Source organism: Echeneis naucrates, chromosome 18, assembly GCF_900963305.1.
Source record: "Echeneis naucrates chromosome 18, fEcheNa1.1, whole genome shotgun sequence".
Lineage (NCBI taxonomy): Eukaryota > Metazoa > Chordata > Actinopteri > Carangiformes > Echeneidae > Echeneis > Echeneis naucrates.
In genome coordinates this window covers 2,023,930-2,049,557 of record NC_042528.1, presented here as the reverse complement: position 1 = coordinate 2,049,557, position 25,628 = coordinate 2,023,930, and the positions used below count along the sequence as shown (strand labels likewise).

At 45.0% G+C, this 25,628-nt stretch overlaps 1 protein-coding gene across 1 annotated transcript in view; it reads left to right on the top strand.

Annotated features, from left to right (window-relative positions):
- Positions 1–24,856, top strand: part of tnfsf10l (TNF superfamily member 10, like) — a 38,241-nt gene extending 13,385 nt beyond the window's left edge. Inside the window, exons 2-7 of the mRNA XM_029526874.1 lie at positions 4,680–4,829; positions 18,733–18,769; positions 18,852–18,959; positions 20,036–20,199; positions 20,281–20,391; positions 20,469–24,856. Coding sequence (XP_029382734.1) covers positions 4,680–4,829; positions 18,733–18,769; positions 18,852–18,959; positions 20,036–20,199; positions 20,281–20,391; positions 20,469–20,654 — 756 coding nt within the window. The 3' untranslated portion in view covers positions 20,655–24,856. The remainder of the gene's footprint in view (positions 1–4,679; positions 4,830–18,732; positions 18,770–18,851; positions 18,960–20,035; positions 20,200–20,280; positions 20,392–20,468) is intronic.
- The last annotated feature ends 772 nt before the right edge of the window (positions 24,857–25,628 follow it).

The window sequence follows — 25,628 nt, the reverse complement described above, 5'->3', positions numbered from 1 at the left end:
AGACAGTTCCTCCTTAAACCTGCTAAAAACGCTTCACTCCTAACTGGCTGTGGTGAAGCTGTGTGACCTCTGACCTTTTGTACCTCGCTGCCTCTGTGTTTGGGTAAGGTGATTTATGTACAGCGCTGAAGCCGCCGAGGTTTCAGCTGATAGCCGACGCCGCTTTCTGTCTCGTGTGTTATCGCAGCGAAGCGGAGAAAGCTTGCTGAGATAGAGACGTTTCTCTCCCCCGTCTTTGCTTCACCGCTCATTTCCCCACACAGACACACAAAAACGCACAAAATCTAGGTACAGATCCCCGGCCCTGTTGGATTTGAGTTACGTGGCCTCCTTCTCCTCTTCCTAATCCCTTCAAATGAGAGATTTGGGCTGCCAAGGAACTCCCAGACCAACACACACACACACACACACACGATCGTGGCCAAGTGGACCTCTGAGATATTCTTTTCCGGGTTTGGTGTCTACCGATGGCCAGCAAAAGACACACACACACACATGCAATACATATAATACATGCACACATACACACACACACACACACACATGCAGGGAGGGAACAGTGAAGCATTGTTCGCTGCTTCCTGAGAGAGTCGGAATCAGGATCACAGGAGCTATGTCAGCCCGGACCCTTCCCCTCTCTCTCTCTCTCTCACTGGAGCCGAATCATCCAAGTCCACGAGAGACCACATGTCCTCTGGCTGAGCGGGAATAAAACGCACATTGATCACTCGTAAAATATGTGTGTGCGTGCAGCTTCCTCTCGGTGTGCCGATGACGGTTTCCAACAAAACAGACCTACAGGGATTACCCCAGTTTAGCTCTTGTATCTTGAGAGAACAGTAGTTGGCTGTAAATTATTCAAGTTCAGGTTCAAATCCCCGAAATAACTTTCTGACAGTCTGGGAAGGATTTTCTAATCTGTTTTTATTATTATTATTATTATTGTGTCGTTTCATCACTAATCTGACAAGATAAGATAAGCAGATGTCGAGGAGACAAATGTGCAGTTTGCTGAATTTATTATATTAGAAATGTTTCGATACAGGTTCAAATGACTTACCCAAACACAAAAAGAAGGGCAAGAATGTTGCTTTAAGTGATTATTTAAGCCACTGAGAAGCTAAAAAGGGCATTTGAGGCGACAAATTCCAGTCTGAACTTGAGTTCGGTCCATTTGAAGTTGGATTTGTTTCACATTTATAGAAACAGTCTGCAGATAATTGTCTTTAGCTCTGGTCTGGGATTCAGTTTTTTATGTAAATACTACATTTTCTCTGGTATCACTGATGTTATTCACGGATTAAGCTCTTGAAGATCTCGTTTATTTAAGAAAATAAGAAAAGAAAAGTCACTTATACTCCTGCTGTAGCTGTTTATTTAGTTTTTCAGTCTTTAAAGTGGAGGTTAAATGTGATTACCCAGAATTCCCAGCTCATGACAGTTAACTTCTGCTTAGCTTCAGCTTCATGTGTCTGTCACTGGACAAACCGAATGATGAAGTCTTTGTCGAGGAGATGTGGAGGTGTCGTGACCAAACATCTGCTGCGGATGACGTCCAGTGAAGATCAGATTTACAGACGCTCTCACCCACTCCTCCTTTTTCCTTTCACACCCAAGCCAAGTTTTAACAATGCAGCGGAGAATAGCATCAGATCTGGCGTGTCAGGAGCGTTTTTAGCGTGTGTTAGCCGGCGTTTGGCGGCGGAGTGGGACTCATTTTCTCTGGAAGGACGAGTCATCGATGTCAACACACTGAGAAAATGTGTCGTTCTGGGAGGAGGGGCACTGATGAGTGCTCTGGGACCGGGATTTAAGAGCCACTGGCCAAAAATGGAAATAATCCCTTTTGGGGGAGAAAAATGTGTTTATATATAAAGAACAGCACACGAGAACAACACAGATTATTGCCAAGAAGCTGAGCGAGATATTAATCAAGTCGATGTGAGACCCAAAACTCACAGCTAAGTTCTGGTTCCTTAAATGAAAGCTAATGGTTTTACAATTTTGAGATTTGGCACAAAGGACCAAAGACAAACTACCGTCAGAGGAGCAGTCCGGAGAAGGAGGGAAGGATCTTCTGCTGAATGTTCAGGACGGTCCGAGTTGTATACTCCACTAAAGCAGACGCAACACAACAATGAGTGCAGGGGGAAGAAAAAAAAAGATAAAAATCACTTCAATGAAGATCTGATTTCAGCTCTTTGGCCCCAAAAGGAGAAAAGAATATTGCTGTGATGCAAATCGACGACAACGAGATGTAACAGAATAGTCATGTGAGGGGAATCAAAGAAACGTCAAGGCTGCACGGTTTGGCTCGCAGCAGTTGGACGGATGAGGGAAGTGAATGAACAATGAAGGGATAGATCACCAAACTTGGAACGAGGAAGAACCAGCTTGGCTCCGACAGCACCGCGGCTGAAAGGGCCAGCCAGGAATCACGTTCCTCTGACCTTTAAGTCTCTCAGTAGTTGGTCTTGGATTTATGAAATTAGTTTCAGGTTCATGACCCCTCAACACTTCCTCGACAGCAGCATCATGGGGTCAAAGCGCGACCTCGTCTCACAGCCAAGCCAGAGTCTTTGGTCGAGTTGTGGACGATCCCGTGAGGATGTGAAACGACTCAAACCCAGCTCAGTCACAGATCTGTGAGTGAGATTATGGAGATTTGACTTATTTGGATGACTCGCACCAAAACTGCCTGGAAAAGCTGCAGAAGTACCAAATCAAATTTCAGGGGGAGCGTTTCATCCAAAGAGAGCTGGAAGTGGAAACTGTATGTTGCACGATATCCGGGTAGAACTCTCAAAATCTGGAAAATTGAATTATTTTCCCTCGCTATGGAGAACTTTTCCCCGTGATCTTTAGACCTGTGGAGAAGAGAGTGGCGGTGATGCATGAGCACGTCGTCCAACCTCGCCTCCGGCCTCGTCTCCGTGCACTAATGGAACAGGAGATCATTTTTTAATCTTGTTTTTAGCTTTATCTGCTCACTGTTTCCCATAATGGATCAGACACTCCCTACCAGCCCTGTCAAAACCTAATGGACACACACACAAATCCACCCTTTTATTCCCATACACAAACGACACTCCTCAATAGCAATTAATCCTTCGACCAGAACCGCAAAAGCAGGGAGTGTGTTTTGCCAGAGGCGCCAGGAAGAAGCCATGCCGGCTTTCACCCAGCGGGCCCAGATCCAGCCATGCGTGGCGTGAACCCTCATCGACACCTCTGACGGTGGAAGCTGTCATCACAAGCTCCCCGTCCAACGGTCGAGCTGTCTCTGCCCAGGACTTTGCTGTCAGCGGTTTTTGTCCCGATGTGTCCCGGTTGCACGCTGATGATCTACGGCGGCCGGCCGCCTTTCCTCCTCTCAGGTCGCAGCTCTAACAGACAGTGTGTGGACATTTCTGCATCAAATACAGTTTCTGTAGGAGCTGCAGCGTGTGCAGCTTCATGCATCCGACTCGATATTAAAGGTGACCTACTAACCTTTAACCTGGAATGTGGAGCCACAGGAGCGATGACAGATGCTGCCAACTAAACACATTATGATTCATCTCTAATTTTGGAGCTATTAAACAACCTGACTCATCCTTTTCAGGACGAGGCGACTGGTTGTCGGTTGAGATGTGACCCCATTTTTTTTCTCTCAGTAAATGTCCACTCCTTCCTGCATGATTCCAGTAATTTACACACACACACACACACACGTTGGTATCTTAACTAGCAGGGAGCTCTGCTCATGCAGCAACATGAACAGTGAAGAGGCTGATTGGCGGGAAGGAAGCCAAAGATATTTCAATGGAAAATGGAGGCCAAGCTGAAAAGACTGAATAAAAATAAAGAACAGGAGTGAAGGAGTGCAGCTCTGTAATCTCACTCTGCTCATCAGCGCTTGTTATAGAATCATTAGCGGCTCTCTCAGACCGTGACGCTGACAACCTCCCCGAAGGACACACACACACACAAACACACACTTGAATGCATTTTCACTCCGAAGCCTGAGAGCCACTCGGTGCGTTCCAGTTCCCAAACACGTCTCTTTTGACCCGTGCCGACCAAAAATTACCAAAAAAACCACAACCCATTATTTATTTAGGTGAAGTGGCTGCCGAGGCGGGAAACGTTTGTCTAATCAGCTCTTATTAGATACAGTCCGGAACTCATGGGATACATAAGTGTGCCAGCTTGGTTCACTCCAGGAGAACTAAACAGGCGTTCAGTGATGTTACGTAAGCAAAACCGCCTGTGTGGGCCCGGTACGGTTGAGTTATCAGCCCCCATTTCTGAGCCGTCATGTAACATCCACAGCGTGTTTTCTTTCTTTCAGTCGCTCTCTCCCTCTCAGACCCCAGGGCGGTTATATTTCAAGAGTGAGTGCTCATTTAGGGGAAAACATGCACCCGAAAGCTGCACATGTCAAAACACGTAAAAGGACAAGCACTGAAAGGGTTTTTTTTTTTTTGGCAAGATAAGGTTGAGGAGTAACGAGGAACACGTCAATAAAGTATTAAAAAAAAAAAAAAAAAGCTCAACAGAAGAGCGTCTGGTTGAATTCCCCACGAGAGCAATAAAAGTGAATGAAATTAATATGAGTGTGTGGGAGCTGAGGAAGAGCTAATAACTTTATTCATTATTGAATGAGAAATGTAATCGGTGTGTGTTTCGTCCTGTAGGTGCGTAGCCAGGGCGTCACGGAGGAGCTGAAGTGTCTGAGTTTGCTGAACGCTCTGGATAAAGACCAGGACATCCCGGACCAGCTGGCCCAGCTCTTCGGAGAACCCTGCATCAAACTGGCCGAAGGCATCAAAGCGTACATCTCCAAGGTAGGAAAACCGTGAGCTCAGATTCAGATTTGGTTTGAAGCCCGTCTCCATTAGAAAAGTTTTCCAGGTCATTTTCAAGCGAAACTCTCATTTGGTGGTTGGAAATATTGGTTTTAATATCAAAGAAACATTATAATATATTAAACACATTAGGTTTATTAAACTCTTCTCATTTATCCCATTTATATCACCAAATTGTTAAGAATAAAAATAACAACAATTATAATAACGGTAATAAAATCCATTTGGGTATAAAGCCTTGGCGTCGCTGACCTGGGGTGAATCAGCAGATGAAATCTGGTCAGTCACAGTGAGCAGAGAAACATCTGAACCTCAGTATGGGACCGATTAGCCGTTATTTGTCATCGCAATGCAGAAACATTTATCTGTGAGGCAATAACGCTCATTATACTCCGTCTTTTACGCAGAGGGCGGCTGTTTCAGACTTTTTTCCACTGAGCTCTCACAGAAAGTCTTTGGCAGCTGGTGCCGTTTTTTTATGACTGAAAACACCACAGACATTGTTTTGTTGTTAATATCCCTATAAACTCAATAAAAATAATAATAATAATAATAATGTTTCTTGCTTGCTGTATAATAATAGAGACTAATTCCTTAAAATAACACAAACACTAATAAGACCAGCGAACCCGTCCTGGAAACGACTGAGAAATGAGTTTCAGTTTGTAGCTGACGATTCGAACGTTTGCAGGTGAATTTATTTTTCAGCATCGTGGTGGCTAAAAAAGAAAAATGGGGCGTGTGTCTGAGGCTCCTCGTCCGTTTGTTGCCGTTAAGGCCGTGCCACATCGATGAGTCTGTGCTTGAGAGGTTGATCGCCCGCGGTGATCGCACCTCTGGCTGCGTGTGTTTACATGCTTCCCGACGCGAACCAGGAAATTTGGATTGAACTAGCTCGACTTTCATCGGCTCCAGGTTCACATAACAAACATCTGCAGGTACCTGAAAGGTGACGACGATTTCTTAAGAAATCATTCCACCGGTGTGAGACACATCGAGTCATTCTGCTGACAAAGTTTAGTTCCACTTTCTGTTTTTGTCTATTTCAGGATTGAAATAGACAAAAAGCTGAGCTAACACCCAGCTGGCTCAAGTTTAATATTCACTGCAGAACTAATAACTGAATTCAGCGTGACGACTCATCAAAACTATATTTACTTTGTTTCTCACAACTAATCAAGTCATTGATTTCTACGGCTTCAATAGAAGCATTGAAAAATAACAGAAATAAATCTCATTTATTGAACTATAAATCAGAGAAGCTAAAGGGGACGTGGGCCTCTTATTGGCGCTGCGTGCTCCGTCAGTCAGTTCATCACATGGAAGCAGTTGAGGGGAATTTATTAAAGTCACAGATTAGAAAAAAGGGAGAATAAAAACAGGAAATCTGTCTATTTATATTTATACGTCAAAATGTCCTTTAGTGAGACATCAAACGCCATTTATGTTGTATTTTTGAATTAACGCACATTAGCCGCTCATAGCAAAAGCTTGTGTGTGTGTGTGTGTGTGTGGTTTCCTGTGTGCATATGTGAGCAAACGTTCACACAAACATACACAAATGCAACACGGGTCAGTAAACACACTGACACACGTTCAGGTCAGACTCGTCTGAATCAGCATGAAAATACAGACGACTCCAGGAAGCTGTGGTCGGAGAACCCCCCCCAACCACACACACACACACACAGACTCATTCATAAACCCACAGAGACGCTCCAGGGATGTAAGTCATCTGCTAGGAGACACAACCAGAAGGGCTTTTCCCTCCTTAGCCCAAAATATCCGGACGTAAAGCTGCTGCACAAACAACCGCCGTCTGCTTTTGTCCTTTTACTTCAAGTCAACCTAGCTTTTTTTTTTTTCTCCTTCGTCCTCGCCACCCCCTCCTCTTCCTCCTCCTCCTCCTCCTCACTCTCTCTTTCTGCTCGACTTGTATGATACAATCGGAGAGAGCTGCTCCACGCCGTGGTCTCCAGTGGACGGGAACAGGAATGTCTAGTTTTTCTCTCCTGTATAAACAGCTTCTACAATCAGAGGGAACAAGTGTGCGTCCGGACGGACTTACATGCCGTATGTTTGTTTCCAAACAACGCCGGACACAGCGAACATAAATTCCCGTCAAAAAGAGGAAGAAGAAGAAGGAATTATTTAAGTCTCTGATCTCGTACACCAGACTTCTTCAACCGCATCGATTGGCGAATGTTTTTGAACCGTTGAGTCCGACCCAAAATGGTGGTTAGACGGATCTGGCAGAACAAACAGGCACCATCTCTTTCCGAAAAGGCTTCAGCGAAAATACTGGAAGTCAGGATTTTTAACCGTGACTGTGAAGAATGGCCAGAAAGTTTGACCCCAGATGAAGGCTGGCTGTTTTTACAACCGCAAGGCTACCGGGTTCTTTAGTAGGCCACCTTCAAGGACATTCAAAGCCAAAAATGCTTATTCAATTTGCTAATTTACAAAAAAATATATAAATAAATAAACTTCTTGGTGGGAAGTAACATCAGAACGGCAGCAGCTAAAAGGTTTGTCTGAGTTCATGCCCTCAAGCCAAAGCGACCAGCGTACGTAGCTGAGTGATTCACCTGCAGGGCAGCAGGTCACAGCTGATCTGGATCCGATCTCTATCTGCACAATCTGAAAACTATTCCAGGCTCGTAGCAGCAGCTTGTCCGGCGCGTCAGGCGGCGCAGCTGTCGCGGCTAACAGGTGCAGATGGCGGCAGTTAGTGTTTTAGGCCTGTAGTCAGCTCTGGGCAACGTTCACAGAACAAACAATTAAAGAAATTCAAATATATTATTATTTTATTACTCTAGCTGCAATAACGCTGTTTATTTAAAGTTTTCTGCTGAAATCTGCCGTTCGAATGTTCATTCGCTGACTTCACGGGCATCAGCAGCTGTGCTGTTTGTGCTGAAAACATTCCAGACACATGCTGGGCGCCGTTAAACCGTTAAATGCACCGCCGTGAAACGTTTGGGCTGTGCAGTGACGCTTGTTTGACAAATGAGAGAGTTCAAAATGAAGTCAAACCAAACTTCTTCTTCTTGTCTTTTTTCTGGTTCCCTCCCTCCACCTTCGTTGTTTCGTTGCCAGAAAGCTCAGTTTCCCGGCGGAACGACCGGCGCTTTAACTGATTCTGGATCAAGCTGTCACATATATAAGGTTTAACTGTTCCGCACCGTTCCCTAAAACTAACACACGTTCTCCTCAGCTTCTGGCACAAAACCAGCAGCCCAACAAGCCCAGAACAGCTGCTCAGATTGTTTCGCTTTTAAATTTAAACTCTGCGGTTTGGGCTCTGCGCTCGGTGTCGCCCGCTCACGCAGAGAATGACAAACAATGAGCGCGAGAAGGGCCGAGAACCGAAATGAGATGGACGGAAAAGAATGGAAAAGTCATAAAAAGGGGTCCATTACAACAGCTCTGGCTGCCATTTATCTCCTGGAACTTATTAAATCGTGTGTGGGTGACACATGCATGAGAAGTGCATTTAATGGAACCAGTGAGTGAGCAACATGGTGAAAACGATGATGGCGGCGGCGTAGGTGCTGGCGTGAAAGACATCCACGTCGGAGGGATGAAGAATGGGAAGGAAAAAAAAAAAAGGTGGAGGGAACAAATCCAGCTGGACGGGAACAAATAAAGGAGGCAGGAGATGAGAGACATGCAGGGAAAGATGAGGAAGGTGACGCAGGCGAAAGACGACAGAAAAAAAATAATTGTGGCGAGCGAAAAATGTCACAATGAGATTTTGATTATACGGTCCGAGCCGGAGACAGAAACATGTTGACTGAGTTAAACATCAAGAAGCATTTGTTTATTAAACCGCAAAATAATCCAAAAGGTCAAAATAAAAGCCCAGAGCTGTTTATCTCATCACATCTCAGTATCCCATCATGCAGTTGGGTTTCTGATTTACACGCCTCTGGATTTTTTTTTAGCTTTTTTTTTTTTTTTAGCTACAGGAGACGTAAGGACGTTAGGCCCCCCCCCCCCGTCGGAGGCCAATCGGTTGGGGTTATCACATCCAGGACTCAGCTGTGCTGCTCCTGCTTACAGATCAGCAGGCTGCAGGCGCGTCTGCTTGTTTATTAGCCGTCGGTGTGGCGGGGGCAGCGGTTATTTCTGCTTTCCCTTCCCCTGGTCGGGGTCAAATGGTCACAACCGCCTCCCCCGCATTTTTTCCACCTTCAGCCAATTACAGGAGAGTTTTTTGTTATTTTTTTTTCTTTTTTTTTTTTTTTAGGGAGGCTCGGGTTAGACGAGGCTCAGAAATAGCAACTGAAACCCAACACACCCCTCTGTCGTATATTTAGTCAGACTCCCCCCGACCCCACCCCCCCCCACCGTGGCCCTCAGAAGGATAAGTGATGTAGCTAATAGGTGGATTAAAAGAAATCTGGAAGAATAGATAAGTTTCATGGTTGATTGTTGTGTGGGGGGGGGGTCAGCAGCGGTTCTCACACGGTCAGGCATCACTAATCGAGGTGGGTGGCGCTGATCAGCGTGCACCCAGAGACTCCATCCCAGGTAACTTCTGCAGCTATAACTTACAATTTACAGATGTCCCCTTAAACGCCTCACACGCAGACTATCAGTGGAAGCTACAAATCACAGACGTTCCCTGGCGGACCAGGAGAGGTTCGCCACGGCACACATCATCAGGGCCCCTCTGAGGGTTTTTTTTTTTGGGGGGGGGGGGGCTGTATGGGAGGTTTGAGGGGTTTTATTGCCCCCACCACATGGGGAATACCGGGGCCTGGTTTTCCTCTCCTGGCGGTGCGCCTCTGCATGGACGCTCAGCAGACCTTGAGCTCGCTACTAAAGCGCCCCCCCTCCCCCCCAGACCTTTCAGCCATTAAACAAGGTCTTCATCAGCAACCATATCTACAGGTCGGGACCTCGCGGCTCATGGTGGCCCCGTGATGAGGATTGAGTCGAGCTCGTTCTGTCAAATTGCTGCAGGAAATAATAAAAGTTGGGGCTTGTTGCTCGGATTCTATCATAATAACAGCTTTGTGCCGGCTGTTGACCCCGCCACGCTGCGGTGAATCATTTCTTATCAGAGGTCGCTCTCTGTCGGGGAACAATGCCCCTCCGGCCTCTCTTTGTCCGACGCTGTCGTATTGTAGGTGCTGTATCTGTAAATCAGCTCTGGCTGAAGTCATAGCGAATATTTGGCCTTTGACTCCTGATGCAGAGCAGCTGTCTCGGTCTCGGCTCGGGGTGTGAACAGACACGCGGCAGGATTGTTTTTGTTTCTGTAACGAAAGAGGCATTCGGATGCGTCGAGGTTTTCATGGACTGTCCGTCTTTCGGAGTCTGCTTCTATTTTACATTGACCTCACACAGGAGGCGCCTTTTCACCTCTCCCTCGGGTTTTGACTCGTTGGCCATATCAAAGACCTCATGCTGTGAAAGCGCACTGTTAAAACCATCATTTCGCTGAAGTCGTGCCGAGATGACCCCGAAACTCCAACGCCAACGCGAGGCACATGACGTAGCAATTCATCAGGCATGACCGTTTAATTATCTTTATGGATTCTAAAAGCTCATGAGTTTCATTTCAAACACGAGTTAATGACTCGTGTCACTCTGTATCTGTGTAAAAAAAAGAGTTTTCACTGAATGACTCGGGGTTAAAAAAGGTCCTCAGTTTGACGTCTCAACTTTTCACAACTATAGTTAAAGTTTATGTGCCATTTCATTTCACATTTCTATATTAGAATCCAAACGATTCCACAGTTGGACCCAAATTTTGTGGCTTCATCCACATTTGGCTGAACAAACGAGGTCATCTGAGTTTGTGATGATGTTATTCATTCGTTTCTTTGACTGGAAACGAACCCCAGACCAAACCAAAGCAGCAGTTCCTTATCTTCTTCAGCTCTACAGTCGGCTTTTGAGAAACAAATGTCAGTCACCGACACACACAGGGAGGGGTGGAGGGCCGTAGTGTTGTTAGTGATTTCCATCTGATACACAAACACAAAAGACCCCTGTGTCTGGCGTCGACCACCTCCGCCTCCAGGCTCAGAGCTCCTGAAAGTCCTGCTCTGCCTCCATCTTTACCTCCTTCACCGAGACGCTGTCTTTAACAGCCGAGAAGCTTCAGTGCCGTCACGACACCAAATTAGAAATCCGGAGTCGCACCATCTTTGGGGAATCTCCCTCAGTGTGAACAATGTCTTCGCTTGTGTAACGACATTCCTGGAGCATTTCAAAACTTCATATAATGAAGCTCAGTCTCTGCGAGCCTGTTTCCCCATGTGCTGCTGAAAAACAGACCAAATCGATTTCCTACCTACGATTAACGTCGATTCCAACGCAAAATTGTGCGCCATCCAACAACAAAAAAGGTTTTCTGCTTCAGGAAACGCACTAACAGAAGCCAGCCTCCGTTTATTATCTTCCTATGAGATTTACAGCTTCCTCTCCAGGTCTCGTACCAACTCGGAGTCTTTGATCTTCATCTCGCTGACCAAAAGGACCGAAACCTTCAGGTCTTTCATAATTATTGAAAGGCTTTTATCTAGGAGATCACAGGAAACGTGGAATGAGCTATTTTGCCTCAAACCCATTTCCTTTCTGCAGTTTATCTTTCAGAGCCACGAACAGGTTGAAAATCTGAGCCACTGATCTAAAAAAAAAAAAAAAAATCATGTATGTTGACTACAATCTGCTGGCTTCCCTCCTTCCTGATACACAGCAGAAGTTATTGAACTATTATCACGGCTCTCAAGGATCATGAAAGACAAGCAACGGATAAACGGGCGGTTAAAAAGTCAGACTCGATTTGAAAACAAGTGAAAGTTGAAGGGAATGCGGCGGGTGGATCAATTATTACCAGAGAAGCACACAACCAGAGATTGTTTTGATCTGACATGACGGCACATGTGTGAACGACGATTGCAACACTCAGCCGACACCTGCTGCACAAAAACAACGCTGATCTCTTCCTCTTCTTCTTGTGCAACTGTTGGAGACTTCAGTGCGCTTGAAGCAATTTTCTACTTAAATAAGACAGCAGGATTAGATTATATTATTTAAGTGTTCATTTGGTAAGACATTGGTCTTTGGTATTGACAGCTTGAGCTTGAAACTCCACAAACCGTTTAAAGAAAAAAAAGAAAGCAGCTCCGGGAGTTCTTGTGAAGATTGAACTCTTTTCTTGATTTAATTTATTTTTGTCTCCTAATGTTTTTGTCCACAGCATCCTTAATTTAGTATACCCTGGAGGTCCGAACTGACAGCAGCTCAATGAAACCCAATAAGGATGTAAAAGCTCATGGAAATGCTGAGGAAGCCTCCCAGCTTTTTACATATTTGGACATTTTTAAACCGTTTATAGACCAAACATTGTCACAACTGCCAGATTGGGCTCTTTGGCTTCTAGCCTCAGCAACAGAAACCCAAACTCAACAGCAGGTCTATTAAGATAAACAGGCCCGACATTGTCTCGGTTAAAAACACACTGAGGGCCTTTTTGCAACCTTGAAAATGTGACATCTTCGCGTCTGATGAAGTCATGGTGTCATTACCGCACTCAAGGATGTTTTTGTTGAGTTGGTTTTATTATATTTTTCCTTCTGGGGGGAAAAAGATTATTTAAAAAAAAAAAAAAATCCCCGGCTGTAAGAAAAGTGACGATGAATACGAATTGGGAAGGCTTTTCTTTCTTTTTTTTATCTTTTATTTATAACCGTCCTCTACATCTACACGGACTTCCTGGACCACGGTCTGTTTCTGTTTCTGCTGTCAGCATGAAAAATAAGATGGAAAATGGACACAACTGGGACTGTGAGATAAAAGAAAAAATACATCACCCTGATGAAGTCATCAGAGTGTAAGCAGACAGTCCAAACCTCGCCGTATGTTTGATAAATGGGCCCGTTCTGACAGTCTAAACACGAAGAGCTTGAGTCTCACCACCTTGCGAGTTTTGAAACACTCCCCAGATTTGTATTATATGAAATATACGTCCAAAGGGCCTCGCTTATTTTACTATTTTCAGCTGGAGACGAATTCCCATGTCTGTCTGAGTCGTATTTACTTCCGACCTGCCAGGCGGACACTGCTGCGCGTGAACGCTCTCGCTCTCGCACGAGGACCTGAAAGTGAATGTGAAGTTTGCACCGTGTGGCGTGAACATACAGCGCTCGTATGTTATTCTGAGCCTGTTGACATTTTTACTGCTGATCTTCAAACGCTGACCTCAAACGTTTTCACACGCCGTATTGGCGGTGAGACTTTTCTGCGCGTTGGGCCTGTGATTGGTTTTGTTTTGTATTAACACGAGAACTGCAATCAGTGTGTGTCTCTTCTGTTGTGTCAGCAAGAAACTGACAAGGTCAGAGTCTTCGTTGGAACAATAAAATTGGGCACGATCGGCGATATGAGGCTGTGTTTACCTCCCCAGGACGCTGTTGTCGAGGCTGGGCTTGTTTTTGTGCTTTCATGTCATCAGAAGTATCAACTCTACTATATTTTTCATTCTATAAAGTTAAAGTCAACATAGTGGATCAGAATTTAAGCCAACAAATCCATTTTTTCTTCTTAGTTTCTTGAAATGATCAAAATATCAGGAGAGATTAGAAGTTAGACGCTGAGAAATCACATGCCATGACATCATGGTGTCGATTGTGACAAAGCTCTGCTGTTGATATTAATGTTTGCTTTTGTGAAATGAAACTTAAAACAGTGAGAGTCCGACAGAGACAGACTGAGGCTGTAAAACAACCCCACCCCTGGCCTACTTCCATGCTGTTTGTGTCCTCAGGAGTTAAAGCCGCATTGTGAAACAGATTAAGTGTGACAGAGAGAGAGAGAGAGAGAGACATAAAGACACACAGGGAGGGAGGAGAGGCGCTTTTCCAGTCACTGATTTGTGAGTTAATAAGCGGAGGCCTCTCGTCGATATCAGATTGTTGCTCGGTGTGAGTGCGAAGCAAACTGCTTCCTCAACTGTACACAACGTTTGTCTGGCAGGAAACTCCCACAGCAAACAGGTCGGCTATCAGCGGCTGGCATCCATTTAGCCAGTGGTGCGTTACCTGCCATACAAAAACCCACAATAAACCACTAATGGCCGCCTTCTGTTCGGAGACGACCACGACGGACGCTGAGCAGCGATACGTGCATTTTTTAATCCCAGATTCATATCTGAGATGTGGCTAAAAGTTTCTTTTTCCTAAATCTTTATTTTAGTTGTCATTAATGTACTTTTATTTTTGCTCTTCATTTGTGTGTCAGATGTATTGACGGGAAATAAAAATCATCCAGAGCTTTATATTTCTTATATTTCCAACTTCTTTCAGACTCTTTTATTTCAGTCCTGTGAGCACGTGAGCACGCTAACTTCTAACTTTTCCAACGACTCTCAGAAAGCGAAGCGGCGACGTTTGATGCTGAACTTTCGTTGTGTTTTATCTTGGCGGCTTTCGATGCTAATGCTAAAATACGTAGCAATGAGGCTGAAATGTGCCATCTGATGGCCTGATTATTCTGTCACTGCTGTCTGGATCTGTGAAGTGAAGCTCTTACACCATCAGGGGGTGAAAAGGTCAGGTTCTACTGAAGTCTATGGGAAAAGGTCTCTGCTTTTCTCAGGATTTATTAGTTCAGTAAACGTTTCCTAATGAGTTTATGGTCTCAGTGTCGTGGTGTTTAAAGTGCCAACTGAACTGTTTCTTAAGTTGTTTCGCTGTTTACTGATCTCGTCCATTTCCTGTCATTTTAAATAGAATATTTATCCATCGGCAACACACCAAGTTCTGGGAAACTGGTGGTCCTTTTGTTCCTGACATAATGAATTAGTTAACATCAAATCGAGATGAAAACGATCAGCCGTGTGATGCGGAGCCTGAAGGGACTCTAACGGAGGAATATTGTTTTAAGGCCGACTCTGAGTTCAACACAACAAACCTTATCAGCGCAGAAGTGTGTGGAGAATTACCCGAGGCCACGTTTTCCACGGAGTTTAACCCATCAGGCCCAGAGAGGGAAGGCATGGTGGAAAAGGCAAAGGAAGGAGACAGGTCGGTGACACACGAGTGTTTAGTTTGAATTAAACCACATATTCAGAGAAAACAGCCGAGTGTGAAGCTTTAATTTCTGATCCTATCGCTTTGTTTACATTCCTTTCTCCCCCCCTAAAATCTACACAGAGTTACTTATAAACGGCTTTAAAAAGTAGAATTAGTCATCAGCCACACAAATATTTAGGGTCCGTCTTCGGAGACGCAGGGACCGGACTGAGTGCTGCGGTTTCACCGAGCTACATTTCCCAGATAACGCATCGACACGCTCGGCAAAACTGGACGACGCACATTCACAGGAAAGAGCAGCGTCTTAAAGCAGATTAGGGCTGATAAGAGTTTGTCGCAGTAGCTCGGAGGACTACACACTGCAGACACACAAACGCACACAGCCAGCCCAGGCCTGTCAGAGTGGAGCAGCATATTAAAGTATTGGGTTGCAGCTACTGCGAATCTGCAGGAGAAACGCTCCTTCATGTGCATACTTGTCCCTCTTCCTCCCTCCGCCGTCTCTCTTTCAGTCCGTCCATACTTGTCCAGTCCGACTGCTCACTTTTTTTTCTGTCCTCATTCCTCTGCGTCTCCTGTTTCCCATAATTGTCCATCATCTTCCACTCACTGGATTTCTCTCTACCCCCCCCCCCAAACCACCAACTTCTGTAACTTATTTGCTCACTTTATTTCAGGTCCTGAAAAGACTGCAGATAAAATGCGATTTGATTGTCGTCACCATAACACAATGCTGACCTCATTTTAAACAAAGTCTGAGTTACTTATTAATCTCTGGTGTGGCTTTAAGAGGCAGTGGACAAACAAATCAGGTGTTTAGTCTTTGGTGCAAGTGTACGTTACATTGCACTTCCCTGATATCACATATTTGTGCGCACAAAACTGGACGACACACACACAAACACTGAGTGATGAGTGAGCAGCCTTTGGAAGCAGACTGAATTTCCATTTAGCGCCATCATCTGGTCCAAAACGTAATTTATTGATACACTGACAATAGTCCCATCAGCCTCAGCTGCACTTTGCATTCGGTCTTTCTGGATTCGTAAAGGAGAAATGGGCAGCACCAAGCGGAGGAACACACTGAGGAATTGTGGGAGATGTAGTCAAACACCAACTATAATACCAGCAGGTTTGTTTTTTTGTTTTTTATAAGGCGCTGCCGTCAGTAACTTCTCCTTTCTCCCTGTGTTTCTTTTGCAGCTGCTATTGCAGCTTGTCAGGAGTTTCAGACTTAGACTGACGGCCCTAAAGACACACACACATACAACAACCACACAATCCGTGAGCCCTAAGAAGCCGAGGTTGGGGTGGCGCTGCTGGTGAACTTTATGTTCGAGGCCTGCAGGCTGATTTACTGGAAACAAAAGTGGCGCCCTGAACGAGGACGGCAGTTTCGTCCCTCGTGGTGAAGCAGCACATGACGACCCTGAAAACCCCTCATTAAGGGCAGAACCCACAGACACATAAACATGACTTACTTCCTGGTGACAGAACTCAGCCCAGAAGTCTTTGCTCCACATGGAGTAAAGGAGGACGTGATTAACCTTCCTGCTGGGTCAGCACTGCAGAGAATTTACTGCTTTAAAAGACCTAATCACAGAGCGTTCAGCCGGCTGCTGCTGCAGGGTCACATTAATGTCACAAGAACCTTTCCTTCAGCCAAACCCGTTAGACTTTCCAACAGGAGCACGCTGGATGTTGCCGGATTCCACTTTAACCAAATTTAACGGCATTCACGGCTCGTATCAAATCGGAAATATAAAAATAGGCAAAAGGCTTTCTGCTGCTCTCTGAAGACGCACTAAATGCCAAACACAACCGTCTTTTAAAGGGCAAATAAAGCTGCAGGAGCTGCGATAATTTTATCAGAGGTCATCTTGGTGCCTGAAGGCATGTCTGCCATGCTTGGATGAGTAAAGAGGAAGAATCCTGAAGGGTCCTCAGCTTTTCCCCTCCTCCATGGTGCCGAGCATTTCTGCCACTTTGTTAAACCATACCGCTCACCCAGAGGAGCAGATATCAGAGGGTGCTAGTCCGAAATGTCCAGCCAGGCTGACCGTCTGCTTTTGTCATTTTGATGGTGATCTGAAGTAACAAGGCCTGAAGGAGGTCTGACCTCTGAGGACAGGAACAAAGAGCTCATCCAAGTCTTCCAGACCTCCATCAAACATGAGAAGGCATCATTAAAACCTTATTACAAGTCCCAGAACACCGCTCTCCCAAAAAAAAGCAACCTCTGCTTAACATTGGCACGGAAAGCATGAAAGGATGTGCAGCTTTAACGTGTTATCTGTGCAGTCACTCCAACGGCTGACACGCTGGGACCTCCCTCAGCCAAATGGAGGTGTCAGTGATGAAGCTTATTACAAAGTCAGACTTAACTCCGTCTTGATTTTTCACTTCAGTTCAAGCCACGTTTTATTGAGCTCAGTTTGGTCGCTTCACATTCACACAGGTTTGGTTCAAACCCTCTAACCGTCAATATCTGGATCCCCTCAGAGAATACTAAATATGAACCAGCTGCACAGGAAGTGAGAAAAGACTTTAAATGTTGTATCTCTGCAAGACATCGGCATCCACCGTGAAACATCGGTTATCCATGCAGCCGACATGTTGAACACCTCCACTGAAAAGCACGCTGAAAACTCGCAGCAGCGTTTCTTCCTCTTGTTGTTTGCTTTGTTTTGTTCAACTTCAGCCACAAGCAGGGCAGAAAGTCTGTTGGCAATTTTCTCTTAAGTGTGTGTGTGTGTGTGTGTTTCAGGGGGTGGGGGCATTAATTTTCTGCTTGTAGGACACAAGGAACGTGAAACAGAAGTGCACGCTACGCCGACGGCGGCGAGCGAGCCACATCTTTGGAGTATATAGAATATACACAAGCTGGGGCCCCCTGACTGTACACACACACACACACACACACACACACACACACACACACACACACAGCAAACCCCAGAGCGATCATGTCCAATTTGCAGGTTGAACTGAGGGTTCGGTGCAGGAGGAACCGACCGGCTGCCAAGAATAACACCACAGTTGTAGCCGTTAAAAACTGTGGTGAAATTAATCATATTCAGGATTTAGAGGCATTTCAGCGAATGAATCAGGGAGATTTATACCGGCAGGAGCTCTGTGCCTTGCTTCAGGGCACTTTAGACAGGCCACATCACTTATAACAGGTGATGAAACGTGTGTAATTCTGGCGACGGTGGAGGGGAAGGGGGACATAATAAAGGAAAGACGGAGGAGAAGACGCTCAAACGTAAATGAATGGAAGAAGAGGTTTATATAGACAGAGTGACCGAAGGATATATGAGCTGTGAGGGTTTGGATTTACGAGGAGAGAGCTGATCTGGCATGGAGATGAAATAGGACGGAAAAGAGAAAGACGTGGAATTAAAGATATCTATGGAAATATACATGAAAAAAAAGGGCGGCTGAGGGTGATTTAGAAAGTGAGAAAGAGAAAAACACACAGCAGATACACTTTTCCACGGCTCGACTGCACGCGCTCATCTGGCCAGGATTAAGCCGAGGTCACTCGTACTGAGAGCGAGGGACGACACGGAGGAGCGGGAGAAATAAAGCAGAGACGGGACAGCGAGGCGATGGTTTATTACCGCCATGATGGAAGGAGGCAGGAGGAGGAGGGAGGGAGGGATGCTGCAGCCAAACTCTGAGTCTGATCAGAAAATCTTACTCTGAGCAAAAAGGTGTTTGTAAAGTGGGTGACGTGGGAATACAACAATCATCACAACAACAAAGCTGATAACAAAAATAATGCGTTATGAATGGACTGAACTTCATGTTTGCACATTTTCTTTCAGGTGACAGAGAACATCATCTCCAAACAAACCTTCATGGGTGAGCATCACACACACAGATTAAAATCCCATCCATCTGAAATCTGAATTTCTCACATTCTTGTGTCTCCTCCTTCCCTCAGAGGCCAGAACCATGCATCGCTCTTTCAACAACTCGGGGTCAAAGTTCATGACCTCGGTGGCCCAGAGGCCGTCGGCCCACTTGACCCTCAGAGATGTCAACTCGCAGGGTGAGTCGTTTGGACCGTTCATCAGAATAAAATGAATGACATGTTTTTTTTATCTGAAAGATTCTGCAGCTGGCCTTTCCCTCAAATGTCCCTCACATTTCCTTCATTTCCTTCCTAAACCAGCCCGTCCGTCCTCAGTGTGGAAGCTCAGGTGCTTCACCACACCTTGATGAGGAGGACAAAGCCTTTTAGGCCTGAATGTAAAGAACAAGCTGGAGAGCATAAACAACCGCAGGCCTTTGGATTAGCTGGATTAAGGAGGACGTTGATTTTTAATCTCCGAATCTGAAATCTTAAATGTTTAGGATTCCTCGTCCTCGTGCCAACTGGCAGCCTCGTAGATAATAATAATGGAGTGTATGTGTGTTGCATTGCATGCAAGTTGGAATGTGTGTGTGTATGTATGTGTTTCATCTGAAACTGGCGTGCAAACCACAGGGTGTTGACAATCTGGCAAAGGCTGCCTGGTGTTATTTCCCCTGAGCTGACAAAGGGCAGGGAAAGTGTTGTGTGTGTGTTGGAGTTGGCCTTGAGTTCTCGTAAGGAAGCTCAGCAGTGAGAGGAACTTTGAGTTTTGACCTTTGAAGTCATTCTGAATAAATCATTATCAGACCAACTGTCACATCCTCATCTAAAGTAACTTCTCAGAATGACCTTGAATTTATGCAACTACACTTTAATGCCATTCCCGTTGTGTTGTCGCACAATAAGCACACCCGAGCTACAAACGCGCTGAGCAGGAAGTGATGCACAGGAAAATATACACATCGAACATGCAAGAAAAGATGACAACAATGTCAGACGTGCCGTTATCGGAGACACGTGGCGGACAGACTGAACATCTTAGTTCCATTGAAGCAGAAAATGCGCCCATCACACGAACACGAAAACTCCACATGACGAGGAAAAGAAGGCGTCAGCTGTCGAGTCGTAAAGTCATTTGGGAGGTTATGACAACAAACGTAGATTTCCCGCCGCGTGCTTCAATTTCATGGAGATAAAATAGTGGAATAGGCAGAATAACGCAACCTCGTCTCCTTCCTACGTCCCTGACGGTCTCTCCCTCCCACCGACAGGGTTCGCTCCCTATCCGATACCCACGGCGGGTCTCCACCAGTCCTGTCGGCACGTGGTCCGCACGTGGGCCAATCAGAGCTTCGGGGCTCACCTGCACAACATGACGCTTGCCAACGGGAAACTGCGGGTGCCTCAGGACGGCCGCTACTACCTGTACTCACAGGTGATCAGCCGTTTTCCAGAAATCTACCGTTGAGCCAAACAGCAGAACTTGGCGGTAATGAAATAATATTTCTGTTTCCAGGTGTATTTTCGTTATCCCTCCCCAGCGGCCAGTGACGGAGACCAGCGCAGCGTCAGCCACCAGCTGGTGCAGTGCGTCTACAAGAAGACCTCCTACCCGAGCCCCATCCAGGTACGCCATGACTTATCACCTCCAACCACGTCCAGCGTCTGTCTTACCTTCACTGACGCGTCTCTCTCGTTGTCCAGCTCCTGAAGGGGGTGGGAACCAAGTGCTGGGCTCCGGACGCCGAGTACGCCCTCCACTCCGTCTACCAGGGGGGGCTGTTCGAGCTGCGGGCCGGCGACGAGCTCTTTGTGTCCGTCTCCTCCCCGACCATGGTCAACGCCGACGATTCCTCCAGCTACTTTGGCGCCTTCCGGCTGGACCTCTGAGAGGGGGCAACAGCAGAAAGAAAGAAGAGATGGGACGACGGAGGGATAAACAGGGTGGGCTTCAGACATCGAGCAAGAGTCCTTTTGAATATCCGTCAGTCGGCCTTTGCGTATCTTGCGGATCCGAAATGTTTGCTTGGACGGATACGGCGAAGGACGGATTTGGAATCGAAGGCCTCTTTTGGGTGACGAGGAAAAGAAAGAGTCAGTTTGTCTTCCTTACTCTCCATTAAGAGAAACCTTAGACGTAAGATTGATGTGCAATCACGCAAAAATTAATGTGAGGATTTCTTTGATTTACTGATGATTTTTTTTTTTTTTGTTGTTGTTGTTATTGTTGAGGAGGGAAATTCAATATTCAGATCAAAAACAGAAGTCACAGAAAACAAAAAAAAAACATTCAAGATCTTTTGCTTGGATCAGAACCGCCCAGAAAGAAATTAGGCCACATGAATCCCAACACATCTCTCATTCAGCAACTTTTCATGGGAAGCAATCGGACTCTTACATTTTGGATTGCAGACCGAAGAATGTACACACAACAAAAACTTGATCATGTGAGGAAGGACTATGGAACTGTAACAAAAATCAAACGAGCAAACCAAAGCAAAAAAATTGTGGAATATAACTTCTTTTTTTTTTTTTTTAAAGCGTGCCATGAGAGTACTGTACATAATGAGCTTCAGATAAATGAACTGTGGTGCTTCTAAAACTGATTCTTATGTACTAGACTTTAAACCACTTGGAAATTGTGGAAGATTAGCCACACGCAGCCTGAAAAATGTGGATTTTTACGCCGGGGATTGGAAGATAAATGGCGGTCTCTTCGTGCTGGATACTGTGCAGAAATGAGACTGTGAGGAAAAAATAAAAAGTCTGCAAAGAAAACACGGAGGATGACGAAGAGGGAGAACGAGGCCAACGGTGGAAGATTAAAGCAAAGAGCTGGAGGCCGAGTCGGCATGCAGCCCGACCGGTCTGCGGTTGTTGTTGTGCTCTTCTTTCTCTTTCTCATTGCCAAGAATTTTATCCATCTTGTCGAACTCGTGGAGCCACATTCAGACTTATTTTAGGGATCAGCTTAAGCAACACATCAGAAAACAGAGAGAGAGAAAAGTGAGGTTTACACAAAGCTGTTGTTTCGACAGAACTTTTAAAGAATCTGTTTGGTAGCGCTTGTTTCACATTGAAATATAATCATCAAACCTTTATTGAAACGCCCGGCAAAAGTTCAACTGTTTGGTTTCGAGAACACTTTTCTATCAATCTGTGAGGAAAACCAAGCGAGAGCTAGCCTAGCTTAGCATAAAGGAGAAACGACAACTACCAGCATCTTATGATGTGCCAACTGAATTGTAGTCATTATTCTACCGGATTGAAGTTGCCAAAAACCAGAGGCCTTAAAATCAAAGCTGAAGCTGCCAGTCGGCTGGAAACGCTGATAACATTCCCACCAAATGTGGTGAAAACACACCAACAAAAAAAAAAAAAGAAAAGAAAAAGTTTGTCGAGCAAACACAAAAACAGTGAAGATTTTGTGATAACTGATGATGTTTGCAGATAGAAACCACAAACCCTGACACGCACACACAGCAGACACACACACATCATCACATCAGACTGCTGCCTGCGCGCCGCAGACACATACATCATACAAGTGTCACACGTGTGGCCATTTATTTATCGGCACCGTCTCGCCATCTGGGAGTCGTCAGCCATCAGCGGGAGTGTGCGTCTATAGCAAAGGGCTGTGTTCACACTAACAGACACACAACTTTCTTTGTTGAACCCCCCAACAAAGAGAAAAGGGGGCCGACACTGTCGTTCTCTCATACCTGTGTTTATATTCTACGCAAGGTTACGTTATTCTGTAGGTTTGTTAGGGAAGTTATGAAAACACAATTACATTTGCCGTTTATTTTTCTGCACAAAGAACAAAACTGAAGTCAAGTTTCATTCTGTATTTGATTGCTGTTTCGGCTGCTTTGTTGTTGTTGTTGTTGTTTTCACAAACCAGGTGGCGTGCATCTGGTCACATTTCTGGTTTTGGGCTCTACGCTGCTGCATCATCACACACACCAACGCTCTCTGCGAACTTGAGCCTAAACCTGTTCATTATCCGAGGGTAACAACTTTCACTTTTTCTTGCACTCCATGCGAAACAACACACACACAGACACACACACACACACACACACACACACACACCGTATCGGCACAAATCCCTGGAACAGCTGGGACGCATCGAAGTGTTTGTACTGGACGTTTTTTGGAGCTGTGAACATGAAATAAACAAACACCTGAACTTGGTGACGTTATTAAAAATGAACAGGATCAACATGTCGGATCATATTTGGGAGCTTTACTGTGTTGAACCCTCCAAAATGTCAGACAGGCCTCAAAAGATGATAAATTGGAACAGTCAGAAGAAAAAATACAAGAATGCGTGTTCGTTTTAGGGGATTTTCTGAAATAATTGAATTTATTTTTAGGAGTATAATTTGGTTAGATTGATGTAAATTGCCTAAAACTCACAGACATTTGAAACCTGCCATGATGGCGTGCAGCTCTGCTCTTTATTTCAGTGACATGAGACAACGTTTCCTGGCGAGATGTTCACGGCATGCACAGCAGCAGCTGATCCCTCGACCTTTGACCTCCAGGAAATCCAGCCGCACCACTGCTATTCTCAAATCACTGACATGAGTCGTGTTTCGATCGAACTCAAACATCAAGAACCAAAAGCTCAGTTTCAGCGGTTTTTATTTCAGAACTCGCTCGCTCGTCTCTCAGAACTTTCCCAACAGCTTTTTTTTTTTTTTTTTTCCCTGCTGGATAAATAAGCCATGTGTGCACATGCCTCTGTTTGTCCAAAAAGCTCTGTCATCGCAAATCAAAGTCAGGAAAAGTTGATGGCTAAATCAAACGCAAACGCGAAAGAATCCAACAGAAGTTACAGCGCAGCAAAGAAACTAGTCGAGATTTTTTGCTCTGTCATCAAAATCGATAACTTCTAAGCTAACTGAGGTCAACAAGCTCTGGAAACAAAAGGAAGAACTCAAACTTTGCTCAACACATGTGGACACCAATTCGGTCAGATTAAAAGCAGAGGCAGTTTTCTTTCTGCTGCCTTGAGCGTGGCTGCATCAGTGTCTTTTCTGATTGCCGTCTAAATCCAAAGTCCACATAAGGCCCGATGCAAAATGTCATTTGAACCGGCTCCAAATCCAGAACTACCAGAACCAACCGCAGAACCGTCCACATTCAAAAAAATAAATAACGGCCCAAGAGAATCAAATCCACGTCTCAAAGGAAAATGACTAACCAGGCAATTAAAGTCAGATCGTCTGGCTGGACAAACAGCCTTTGTGGGTCTGTGTGTGTGTGACATTTGAAACCAACATTTTGTCAGCGGTCGGATCTGAATCCGACACAAGGTCAGGTTAATCAATTATATTCTCAAAGCAGAGAGCAGCGCGGCGCGGCCCGGTGCTGTTGGACTTGGCTGTTCAGGTTGTATTATTGAATAATGAACCCTGAGATTCAGTGTGTGTCACTGTTTCTATTCTGTTATGATGTCTTGTGTGTTTTTTTTTTATTTGACATGTAGGTTTGCACTAAAAGAAAATTTTGAACCAAAGTGCCTTTTCAAATCCAGATCCATCTCGGTTCTGTTTCAGACTCCTGATCCAGTTTCCAGTCTCTGTTTTTAAAAAACAATGTGGCTCGCTGGACATAATTATATATATTTCATTACAAGCCTCGTTTCAGCTCGTCAGACCACTTAGTCCAAAAGCAACAGTTCCCGGGGCTTTTAACGGGGTGGAAAAACAAAAAAAACAACCCTGCTGATGGACAAACACCACCAAAAAAGCCACCGTTTAAGATGCTGGTGGAAATGTAGCTGGAAGGAAAAGGTTTGTGTAACGTGGTCAAACCGCTGAGCGTCCCTGAAAAAAAGAGCACCTTACATTCAGCTTTTCTCTCAACCTCTCTTAAAAGCCCCATCACAGCTACAGCTTTAATTAATTTGGGTTCGGATCGGAGGTCAAAGGTCATTTAATCACACCTGCTCGGTTGGTTTGTTGCCCATTAAGCCGATTTCCTTCACGGTCTGATTCTTCCAGGTGCAACCGAACCAATGAGATTATTTCTGCAGCTTCACAATAAAAAAAAAAAAAAACATCTGTGCCTTTTCAAAATAATTGCCTGAGAGAAATCTAAAATTTATGGTTGTTCAATAAAATTTACGGCCATTTTGAAATCAGCCCCTGTGACATCACGGCCGCCGGCGCCGAGGTAAGAACGACGCAGCATCGGCTCGTCGGGGCCAATGACAAAAAAATTCCTATCTAAAATCACAGTTTGTAAACTTTTTCAAAATGCAGCAGCTGGAGGAAGCTTAATGAAATCCAGACCTCCACTTTTCTCCATGACTTTTTATTTCAGGGCGAGTTTAGAGAATCAGGAGCGACTTTGTGCTGTTCTGCTATTCTCCGGGGGGGTTCATGTCTGACACACACAGAAATAAATAAAATAAATTAAAGGCAAACTGTCCCCGACTTTCCCAGCTGTTCCTGCTCATCGTCCGACATTCACTCACTTAATTTATTTCCTCATCTTGACTTCACCTGCAGCCTTTATTCTGCTGACTGCGTTAGATTTTCCACATCTTTGTACTTTAAACACGGCGAGCACGCTCCACTCCTTTAAAAACACTGTCTATGAATGTAGATATTGTTCATTATGTACCTTTTGCCTTTCTTGTTGATTGCCTTGTGCCTTTTTAAGATGATGCTCCTTTGTTTTTAATTTTGTGCTCAAATAAAGTGCCTGTTGTCAAACGAACCTGCTTGTCTAGTCATTCATCAAACGCTACTTTTATTTTGAAGGGTTCAGATCCATACGAAGTTATATTTGTATTATTAAGCATCAATAACCAATTAATTAATTTATTTTCATCTCCTTTCACCC